Here is a 12380-nt window from a genome sequence, read left to right on the forward strand (position 1 = left end):
GATTAGGAAGGGGGTAAAAAAATCATATTCCCTTTTGGGATTTCATTTTAAGGGACCGAAATCAGACAAGGGATAAACTTTATTTGAAAAATGTATGCCCAAACCACATTGGTTCAAATTAACTAAAATGTGTTAAGTTTGTAAAGATTGCCCATGGAACAAGACAAATACAAACAAGATGGTGAAAGGCCATGGGGTAGAATGGTATGGTCATATATCCCCAAAGTCCACCACCACACACACAGTCACGTCATAGAGTTAACCAACGAGGGGACAGGAATGGGACCTTGTCTGTAAAACCAGGATTAGGCTGTCTGATTGAAATGGTAGTTTCAGGGAGATTCCGTATTCAAGATTTTACAAAAAAATAATGTTGAGATTACCCGTCCACCTAAGAACTGTACCTGGCTAGAATAGCACCAAGGGAAGAAAAAAAAATATATTGTTGGCAATTCACTGTAGCAATCCCATCTGGCGAGGATTGTGCAGAATTCAAAATATGGAATAGGTTGTCATTTGGGATGCAGCTTGTGTCACGATCTGTTTTCTGTGAGTGGCCTTCAAGGTTCTCAAACAGTGCTGGCTATAAAGGGGTCATCTCGAAAACAGATGAGAAATGTGTCCTTTCATGCAGTCAAGCTGTCCCTGCTTGCCCCTGTGATAAATCTCTTGGAGTTTCAGCCTGCTAGCTTGCATTAACTTGTTGTATTACTGCCAGCAGCCACAAAGCCTTGCATCCTAATCAACCTTTAGCTGCTCCAATCAATCAAATGAATGTATCCCGTGATTTCAGTCAATGAAGTCTTTGAAACATGCAGCCTCATTTGTCACTTGACTGTGGATCATGGCTGAAGGAGTGGGTCTTACGAGTTTATTAGTAACTTGTATAAGAACTCTGTGTTCAGAGACTGACGTTTTGGTTATCTGCGTCAACCGACACCCCTGCAAAAGACAGGCAAAACATGATTTAAAAAATCCATATTCTGAGATATATGGCATGTTATTTAAATAATACTGCTAAATTCATTTATAATTGTAAATGATTTAGTTATGGCTTTATTTTCAATGTCAACATGTGCAGTGCTGATGTGGTTGAGACCCCTCAATTGAAATAGATAGGGTCGATCTTCACTCGCTTGAGACCTGCCTAAGCCTTTCAAGGTCTTCCTCTTCTGGGTCGCATCACCTGGTCCTCTCCATTGCATTTCTGCGAGGCACAGTAACCCGACCCAGGGCAGATGGACACAGATAACAGGCCATTTGTGCCTCTCATTTTTCGGACCGGCTGACAATTGTTGGTGTTGACTGACAGACAGCAAAGCCCAGGGCCCATTGGCTGAGCGAACTCTGTCAGGGAGACAGCCTCTTTGTGTGGAGAAGCGGTTGACAGGTCGCTTACGATGGAGTCTGTGAGGTGAAAAGAAGCATGTTGGCTGATTTTGGAATTAAAGAAGCCTTGTTGGAATTTTTTATTTTATTTTGTGATCTGATTTTTGTGATCTGTTAGAAAAGCTGCTGAACTTCTCTCTTGAATCGTGTATAGCTCTAGCGAGGAAGGGTTACATAATGTTCTGACTCTATACTGTATGCTATGATAGGATCAATGAAATCTAACCCTCAATAGCCATGTTGGTTTCTAGTAAGGTAAAATAAGATATACCTTGTTTTATCGGATTAGCTGGATTAGTTTCTTTGATTATCTGTGGGAAAGTGACTTGTGAGGAGCGGTGGACCTTCTGGGACCTCTAGAGTGGTCACCATGAGCAGAATCAGTACATACATGCAGGTACCGCATACAGAAGTCGATGGAGCTTTTAACTACAGCAGAACTTGGGACGGAATATCCCTTCTGAGATTTGGTAGGTTTTGTTTTGTTTGGTGTAAGTTTTTAATCTGTGAATCAGGTTACTGTCTTTTTTTACAGATGTGTCAAAAAAATTACAAGACTAGAAAAAGACATTATGATCTGTTCCAATATGACCCAAAACAATACCAGAGAGATTATTGAATGGATTTAGTACAATGTCATAGTTTATACACCTAGCAATTAATAATTTTTAAACACAATTTAATCGAGATACTAACATGCCTGTTAGCTTTGTATGTCCCAGAGATTGTGAAGGATTTTCTTTTGAAAATTTGAGAAAATGTAATGTGCTCTCAGTAAAAATGTTAAGGATAGGATAGTGGCAACCGACATTACCATAAAGATTTAAGACAAATTCTGCGCCATCTTATTTCATTGATTGTGATCTATTGTGTGACGTTGATCACGTAAGGCAAATACCTTTTCTCTGCAGGTATGGCAACTCTTAAGAGAAATGTGTTGATTTTTTTTTGCCTCTGAATGGCCAGACATGGACAAAGGACATTTGTGAGGACCTTATAGATTGTCTAAAGGCCAAAGAAATGAAATCTAAATCTCTTCAACAGGAAGCTCAAAGGTTAGGAAAACAGCCTTCTGCTTTTAGAAGCGGCATGGAATTCTACTGGGTTGTAACTCTGTTGGCAAAGGAAATGGAAACGGGTGCAGTTTCTAATTTCCTGTCTGGGTACTGAATATCAGATAGTGAGTTTCTATTCATTTTTTTCAGTTACAAAGGTTGTCAGACACTTGATTTGGGATGAGCAGCTAAATCAAATAGCCAGCACGTGTAATGTTATGCTGCTATACAAATATGAGAAAGCTGTTCATCAAAAGCAGGGATGGGCAATCATTTTGGATATAAGGTCACACTGGGATATGAGAGTTTAGTGGAGGACCCAATAAATTCCATAAGTTAGGGCTGTATTTCTGCAACCCCTGATCTAATCAGTCAACTGTAGGAAGAGTGCTGTCTGCAACCTACCCTCAGTTTGCCCTTGGTGATGTCAAAACATTCCATTTGGCCAGCTGAAATGGCACTGAGAGCATATTAGCCTATTTCTGTCTCTCAAGTTCCATGATAGTGTTTGGGTTTTGGAGACTAAAATAAAATGATGCCCTTTCAATTTAAAACGCTCCTTAAACTCAAAAAAAAATGTTTAACGCTGGAAAGTCACATTGGGTAGGTTAGTGTTGCAATCTAGAATGATCAGTTGTTTGGCTAGTTAGTACCTTACAGCTCAGTAACAAGAACCACACTTGTTGGAAAGATACACTCATTAAAGCGTAGCATTCTTGATTAACAGTCTCGCTGCCTTCAGTTTGAAATGACAATCTGTAAGTTCTGAGGACATCGTCATGGCTCACCTTGAAGTTTGTGACTCTGCGCAACGGTACTATTCTTTGTTCTTCATTTTGAGATTATTTGGACAATTCTATATTGTGTTACAGTGCCTAAAATGGTGCTGTGATTTCAAGCAAAACAAACAAACAATCAAAGGACAATTGGGGGGGCGTATTGGCAGGACTCATCAGGTATTGTCAGCTACTAATTCAGTGATGGGGTAGCCATCTCCAGGGAAGCATACAACTGACAAATACCCCATCTATATTCCTGAAAGCGGGGGCCAAGAGTTTCTTTTTGCTGACCGTTTTGGAGGAATAGTTTATTCTGGCATAACTTAAAAAGCCTCCTAGCTTAGTTCAACTGTATACAGTACTTTAAACAAGAATTTAGACCCCTGACCAAGTTTCATGGTTACAAATACTGAACACTAAAATCCTGCTCAGTTTCATATTTTATTTTCAAACAGTGAATCTGAAAAGAATTGATTGCATGATTACTTTGTTTAATGTAGGGGCATATTTGTATGACAAACGCATGATTCTATGTCATGAACAGACTGTTTAGGCTCTGTAATACTGTAGCTGATTTCAGTGCTTTCGTTTACACAGCCCTATAAGAAAACCAGTGGTGGGGTGACAACTTAGTTGTGGTTTGAATCGCAGATTGCCCCATATTCTGATGACTGGCGTTTTCCAAATGGCCCTGCAGTCCTTTGTGGGGGTCTCTATCTCTGATGTAGTCTTAATGCACCCTGGGATACGGAAAACGGTTTCCCGCTAATCCCGTCGTTTGGCAATTGCACATGAATTAGTTTTGCAGATCAGAGCTCCTGTAATCCATTTTAATTTACACACACATTCTGTGTTGAACGTTTCTTCTACTGCTTGGCTGTATTGCCCCAGCGGCGACTGGGACAAAATCCTTACACCAGAGGACCATTCTTAGTATAGCGTTTCACATCACTAGGCAAATATCCTTCGACTGATAAAAAAAAAGAAGAAAAAAAAAAGTGTTATGATTGTGTTGTTTCTGTTATTCTGTCTGTACGTGTATAGTTTTTTACTTGACCCCCACTCACAAACATTGTGACACCAAATGATGAAGGCATTGACTTCCAGTGGTTGTAATTCTTTGTCGCCTGTGCTATGGTTCATAATGTAATGTGCAGTAGATTTTACACCAAATGAGAACGATGCCGTATGCTTTTTGATGCTGTGACGCCCAGATTTCCGTGTCCCACTTCTTGATCTCAGTGCTCTAACTCATTGTGTGTCATCATGTGCATGAGTTTAATTTTGAGTTGATGTGTCTATGACTGGGTGTTTGAAAGATGTCTTTCTGTTATTTGAAGAGCTGATTGGGCTTAAGCCTTTGAGTTTTCTTGATGTCATTTGTAATTAAACCGGTGCTCCGGAATCAAACCAAATGGTTGCATTTTGTGACATTTTCACTTTTGCTTTTCTAATTGATCGCATCGGTACAGCATTTAAAAAAACAAATAACCTACTTACAGTTTCTCTCGTTTTATACAGGTAGCTACTGACCTGAGACCAATGAGTTTGAGATCAATTTCAAAACTTGACGAACCATAAATTCTCCCGTTTAAAGTTACTTCACCACACAAACTGGTTGGGGATCCAGAGCAAATGTTAGAATTCTGAACCAGAACTGCTCATTGAGGTACCATGCGATTACAAACGAGATATGTGCCTACTGTCGTCAGTGTGATATATGTTGTGGGTTATTTTAAGGGGGTAACTGCTACAGCTAAAGTTAAAGCATTTGAATAAAGCTATACAACAACATTGCCAAACATCTTCTGCAGGGATTTGTCCGCTATCCAAGATGCCTGGCCTGTTCCCTGAGGTCTTTCAGAGGCAGGACAAAGCCAACCGAGGATGGAAGGAAGCAGAGTTAATGCCGTATATTCAAACCAACCTATAATATTGCCAAAGAGGAGATTCAGTTGATTTAGGTCAAATCAGAGACTTTTCACATGAACTCCCTCTCAATCCAATGTATATTAAAGACACTGCAAAAACGGAATACCACAGATGGAGCTGCCGCCTCGTAGAGGTGACACAGACATTTCTACAAAGGAATACGATAAGAGTTTTTGGCACGGAGCTTAGTGAAGGGAAACAAATCGATGTCCCAAGTCTACCATCCCAACACACAAGGCATTTACGACAATGTATGATTGTTATGGTTAAATTAACCAAGACATTTCTATGGTTCTCTACGAATGGCAAATTAATGTAATTTTTTTCTTCCAATGAGTGTATAAGATACGTGGTGACGTTTCATCTTTTCTAATTCTGCTGCAAGAGAGCGAAAGGATAACGATCTTCTTATAATAGATTTATGAAAAACTGCCTGGAGTGATGCATCTCTTTTCCCTCAGTCAGTGTTAAGACACGACTCACTGAAATCAATGCAAGTAGCAACCCTTTAACCAAAGGTATTCCACACTAGCCTTGAAAGCATTACAGCAATAATCGTTTTTAAGGGTTTGACCGGTATTCAGATTTCAACTTTTCCTTCACCATACTCCGTGATATCAATTTATTTTTGGGTAAATGACCACATTCTGGTTCTTTCAAACATCCGTCCCTATCCAAAAGTTCTTCCATAAACATTTGTATATCCATGACAGGACTGTACCGTGTTTACTGGCAACCTGTATTAAAAATCAAAAACCCCAAGCCAACACAATAACATCTCATTTTGAATGCAACCAAGTTATGTACAGCAATCCTTTACGTATAGCTGCAGGTGTAACACATTTGGATTAATTGACTTCTAATGAATGCAATGTGTGTTGACATGAGCTTCTCATAGCCCCAATTAGCCTGTCGCATTTTGCATGTTTGTCCTAACATCCCCTGTCATTGCTGTTGATAACATCTGGCAAATTATGATTATGACGTTGCCATTCTGGTTTTTGCGACCGTGGGTCACCGTATGTTCCTACTGACCGTTACCTGACCTGGTTGTCACTGAAAGAGCCGCTACAAATAAAGACAAGAATGTCATCTGGAAAGGCAGAGGATATTGTAATCCTCTAATTTCACTCAAAGCTGTCATAGTGAAGCATCAGGCCCTTAAACGGCACCCTAGTAACCATGTGGCACCACTTAGGAAACACCTACAAAGTCCTGGTTGAATGTAGCATGCTGGGGGGAATAGTGTTCCATTTGGGACTCAACCTATTGGCCCAGTCGTCATACAGAGAATGAAATCCATTAAGCTTAGCTGATTACACTAACACACTCTCAGGCTCCCCACTTTCCTTTCTGCCTTAATGTGGCAAGTAATTGCTGTCTTCGTAATAAATGTCTTCAAGCCCAGGCCTGGAAAGGTTGCCTGCTGACAAACCTTTGATATGGCACGTTAATGAACTTTATTAATCTCAAGCCCAGGGGGGCATGAAGCTAATTTGTGCCATGAAAATAACTTTGCTTAGGTGTTAGTGTGACCATTCTTTACCTCTATGGTGAACATTTTAGTGAATTCCAGGATGTGCCTTCGAGCTGGCAGTGTCTGAGAACGTCCAGGTGGTTAATGGCCTTTACAGAAGTCTGACTTTGAAGAACAGTTGTTTGTCAATGTCTTATTTCATGTAATGATAATGAATCAGATACATTTAAATGCACAGCTTACAGATTTTCATACTTGTGCTGCCCCATACTGGGCTATACTATGTTTGCGGAAGACACGTTTCTTTAGGCAGAAACATAAAAATTCTCCCTAACAAAGGATTCTGGGAGGGTTTTCTTAGCCATTTTTAAGCAATTCAAATTCCACTGAATGCCGGATCACCTATAAACTGAGTAAACACCCAACCAGTCTATGTATGACAGGTCTTCCCATTCCATTCAGCTCAGAAGCTGGCCAAAAGAAGCTTGTAGAAATCTCTAAGAACCCCAAGGCAACATCAAAGGATCTATCGACCTCTCTTGCCTCAATCATTGTCGATGTACATGAGTCAACTGTCAGAATGTGCCTGGGCTACATTGGAATTCAGGAAAGAAGAAGCATTTGCTCTCAAATCAAATATCAGTAAATATTGGAGTAAAACGTGGTCATCATAGTTTCTGTGAGGGTCCTGATGAACTAAGCTCGCAAGGCATTGTTATTTTCTGAATTAATTGGTTATTTAGAGTTGGCTGTAGTGTTGGGGTCTGTCCCCAATGCCACATTTTTCTCCACATTGATTTGTTGTCAGAGAAGCTACTTGTTTTCTGACCTTGGCTTTGGTCTGCTGCATCCTGAGACTCTTAAAAGTGACGTTCCTCTGCAGCTGGACTGACGGCTTCAGACCGGCCATTAATGAGCCTTGTACACACGGTACACGTGTGGTCACTCACACGACCGCTCTAAAAGACAAACGCCGTTTTTCTGCCGGTTCCCCCTTTCTCGCCAGCGCACAGACCAAGCTTTCGCTCACTGCCCTCTGTAAACTCTGAAATGAGTGATCGGTTATTGTTGGTTAATCACCTGTTGAATAGTCTTAACACTACATTCCCTTAATCAATATTTTTCACGCCATTCCATTATACCTTGTTCCCTTCTAGCTTTTAGCACAGCTCAATGTCAAGATTTAGCATGTATGGGCGGATCAGCGGACGTCACTTCATTGAAATTGCAAGGCTTTATGCTTAGACAATCGTAGTAAAAGATTCTAGTCATATTAATGCTGTGTATCAATATGTTCAGAAGATATTTACTGTAGCAGTTTTGGGAATAAATTATTATCATACTATGGATTTTTAATGTCTTGTTACTGTTTAGTTTTTGCGTGAGTGGGTGCCTGCGTGAGTGGGTGCCTGCGTGGTTGCGTGCGTGCGTGCCTGCGTTCGTGTGTGTGTTGTTGTGTGGGTTTTAATCTGTCACTGTGTGTTCTAGGCGTGTGTGGCTGTTGTGGACCTCTGAGGCCCAGGTACAAACGTCTGGTGGACAACATCTTCCCTGAGGACCCCAAAGTGAGTATGTTCCCTCGGCGATTGAGGGTCCAATTACGTTTATGTTTTTGTAGTTTAGCAGATGCTCTAACACAGGGCACCTTACACTCAACGCATTCAGGTGAGCTGGTTGGGACAACCATGCAACTCAGTAGTAGAACATCCGACAACGAAGAAGCTATCCGGAAAGTCAGTGATATGAGGGAGAGAAAACCATGTAATGATGAAAATAGCCTTGTGGGGAAGCTGGTTCTACCCCTGGGTGCCTGGACAGAGATGAGTTTTGACTGGACTGCCCTCCTCTGTAAGGATAGAACAGCCAAGAGACCAGAGGTTATTTGTGAAGTTAATATTTTAATCTGTACCCCTATTGCTATTTATTTTAGACTGAGTGTATTGGTCCTGGATTGGATGAGTGTTTGGGTCCTAGATAAGAAAAATGTGGGTTGATATATTCAAAAAAATACTGTTCTCTCTGATGTTGAAGGCATGAATTTTATAGTCACAGATCAAAGGAGGATGAGTGATCTCTTAACACTCACATAGACTGTAACACTTGTTTGTAAAGGAGCCAGCAGAACTGTCATAACTTACAAGTGTCACTATGATCCTCAGCTGATTGACCCTTCTCAACATATCTAGCCCTAACTGTTGCCTACAGCTTTCATGGTCACTACTTTCCGAAATTCTGTAGCTGTCACTGCAAACAACCTGCTAACACAGATATGTAACACAAATAGGGCTGCACGATATATTCTTTCAGCATCGACATTGCGATGTACGCATCCACAATAGTCACATGACAGAACGTGCGATTTAGTAAGGTAAACATATATCTATCTACAATGTATATTCTTTTCAAAAAGGAAAACTAACATTATATCTGTCTGATATAAGGTAATTTACTCTGTTTTATGGGTTATTGGATACACAGTTTATTATTATTATTTTAAACACTGAGGTCGTTGCTGCGCTTGGTTGACATGCAGGCTCTGCTTGCGCGTGATGAAATGATGAGCGAGGAACAGGCAAAAAATGCCGAAATTGAGAATTTAGTTGCAAAAAGAAATGCATCGTCAATTATATGGAAATATTTCGGCTACAGACAGGATGATGTTGACCAAAAACAGGTACTTTGTCGAGAGTGCCTTGCAATTGTGGCCACAACACGAGGCAACACGACCAATGTGTTCGATCATTTAAGGCGGCACCACAAATCGTCATATGACGAGTGCAATGCATCTCAATGCAGTCCAAAGCAAAAAATGTATTTCGGATGCATTTGCCAGTATTACACCACACGAGAAACGTTCCAACCGGCAGAGAGAAATCACAGATTCAATAACATTTTACGTCGCCAAAGACATGGTACCAATTAACACGGTTACCAAAGAGGGTTTTAAAAACATGATCCGTTTGCTTGACAAGCGTAATGTCATCACGCAACAATTATTCTCAAGTTGCCATCTAGAGTTTTACCAGAAATGCAAGGCACAAGTTGAAACAGAGCTGTCACAAGTGGAATATTATACAGCAACAACAGACTTGTGGTCCAGCCAGACAACGGAGCCCTACATAAGTCTGACCGTACACTTTATTAATGAGGACTTCCACCTGAAAAGTTGCTGTTTGCAAACTGCATTTTCCCAGAGGATCATACAAGTGAGAACATCACAACAGGGATGAGAGCTTTAGCTGATTGAGAGTCGTCTAGTCTGTATTACAACAGACAATGCTGTGAACATGGTGAAGGCTGCCGCCCTGAACAAGTGGAACAGATTGCAGTGCTTTGGCCACAGACTGCATCTTGCAGTTGGTAAGTTATGGCCAATTGCGCATTATATTTTACTACTGTTGCTAATGCTATACTATTACTGTTAAATATGATTAAATTTAAACATTTATGAAGTTTCATACATTTTGACTATAGAGGATGAGGCTGGGGAAGAATTAAGGATACAGACTGTCAGGTTGATAGCCAAAGCTCTTTCTGAATACATCCTGTATTTTTTCATATATGCAACATATATATATAGTAGAAAAGCAAAATATCGCGATGCCAGTTATATCCAATGTCGTGCAACCCTAAACACAAGTATGGTTGTGTACACATCCGAGCCCGTTGTTACTTCAGCACTAAGACATCCCTGTCATCATTATGATGACACGCGCCTCACCTTCCAATGTCACGGATGCGTGCCGAATTACACCCTAATACCCAAGTAGTGCCCTACTTTTGACTATGTTGGGAATAGGGCACCGATTGGGATGTAGGATATCATTAGTAAACCTCTATAGTTTGGGAAAAAAATCTATTTGATTAGATGTGACGTTGCTTTTGATGACCTTGACGCAGCAACTTAACAGCCGTTTGAATCCTTGACCCTGTTAATTAACATGAACCGCAAAGTGTGTGTATTATGGAGAATTACACAGGGGAGCCTTGTTCTCGTTCTTTCTCACACTTTGTCCCTCTCTCTTAAACCTCTCGGCCCTTTAGTGGGAGCACGCGGATGCAGGGGGACATCAGGATGCTCGTATGGTCGCGACGTTGTCAAATTAATTATTACTCTTAGAACGCTCCAGGTGCTGGAAATACCCAGGAGACAGTGTGATTTTTATTTTTTATTTTTTTCTTCTTCCCCCTCCCCCTTGTATGTAATGTGTCGGCCACACAGCCGGCCCCGCCTCTGAAGAAGTAACCAAAAGGAGCGGGCGTGACCGGATGGCCTTTACGGCCTTTCTTACTTTCTGGTCTGGAAGTACATTTCATCTCTTGGTTCTGCGTGGTTTTTCCGAACCTGTAAATGTGAAGGTGTGAAGATGGAGTGTCTCCTCATTAGTGTCTAAAAGTGGAAGGCGCATCGCAGGCTGTCTTCCATTTTCCTTGAGGACCGGATGCATCCAGTTGCTGGTGTCCGTGCCTAGGGTGCTGATGAAAGTGTCCGATAGAACGTGTTTGTCCTCTCCGTTTGATTCACTCTGTTCATAGATCAATGTTCAGGTAATTCTGAAACCTTGTGCCACTGTCCAATTCTTTATGTTTAATATGTAATACTGTATTTATCATACTCAGTATTTTATTTTGTATATAATAATGTCTTCCAAGCCTATTATAATAACATCTTGTCATGCAGATTACTGAGACACACACACACACACACACACACACACTAGGTGTAGTAGGATTGCACCGCCTTTGTACCATGTTTGTAGCGGAAAATACAACGCAAGGAGACTGTCATTTACTACTACTGGGTTGTGTCTGTCCCACTTGGCTGTCTTAAGATGAGTGCACTAAACAACTGAAAGTGGCTCTGCACAAGAACATGTGTTAAATGACATTCATGTAAAACTCGACAGAGGACACATCTTTACTGGGTTCCTATTCCCTTTTTAGTTCACTACTTTTGACCGGAGCACTTTAGAATTAACCCCGGAACTTCAATTTGTTCTTCAGTTTCTGATCTGAACGTGAGCCCCTGCTGGGACCAATATGGCTTTCACATCTAGAACTCCTGTTATTTACACACTGACCATGGATGAATGCGATTTACAATTTGAATCAGAGTTTTCCATCTCTGAGGCGTTGTATTAGATAATAATGCATTTCCTGTCCTCTGCTAATAGGGCTAGAAATAATTAAATAATATATAATTAGTAGATTTTTATGTCTTAAATGCCTCCCTTAAAAATGAATTGCCCATTAACCTTCTTTGTTTGATTAACTCTTTGAATTCCAATTCCTCTTTCTTGTATTCATCCCTGTGTGAGGTCAAGCTAGACAGTTTTCCCTGTAGTGTTGATCCGTGGAAGATACTAGGGTGTGTTTGTCAGGGAACTCTGTTAACCCGAAAATCTGAATTTCTTACGTTTATGTGGTGCCTTCCAAATTGCCTTTCTCTGACCGTTTTCTGGTGCTTTTTGGATCAATTTCAGGATGGTCTGTCCAAGTCTGACATGGAGAAGCTCACCTTTTATGCAGTGTCCGCCCCGGAGAAGTTGGACAGGATCGGGGCCTACCTGGCGGAGCGGCTAAGCCGAGATGTGGTCCGCCACCGCTATGGGTGAGTGACCTTAGACTGACAGCTGACCTCCAAACAACCCCCGCCCCAAAATGGCCTCTACCCCAATGAACTGGAATGTTCAATTCTTCTCTGAATAAGAATTAATTTGCATTGAGGAAGTGCTTTTCAAAAACGGC

The 12380-nt window shown here is 41.0% G+C and overlaps 1 protein-coding gene across 5 annotated transcripts in view; it reads left to right on the forward strand.

The window, feature by feature from the left end:
* efr3a (EFR3 homolog A (S. cerevisiae)) overlaps window positions 1-12380 on the forward strand; it is an 87455-nt gene that overhangs the window by 18774 nt on the left and 56301 nt on the right. For all 5 annotated transcript variants that reach the window (XM_010893009.5, XM_010893000.5, XM_010892991.5 and 2 more), the window contains 2 exons: window positions 8121-8197; window positions 12116-12243. In XM_010893009.5, the coding sequence (XP_010891311.1) occupies window positions 8121-8197; window positions 12116-12243 (205 nt within the window). The remainder of the gene's footprint in view (window positions 1-8120; window positions 8198-12115; window positions 12244-12380) is intronic.

This window comes from Esox lucius, chromosome 3 (assembly GCF_011004845.1).
Source record: "Esox lucius isolate fEsoLuc1 chromosome 3, fEsoLuc1.pri, whole genome shotgun sequence".
NCBI classification, from domain to species: domain Eukaryota; kingdom Metazoa; phylum Chordata; class Actinopteri; order Esociformes; family Esocidae; genus Esox; species Esox lucius.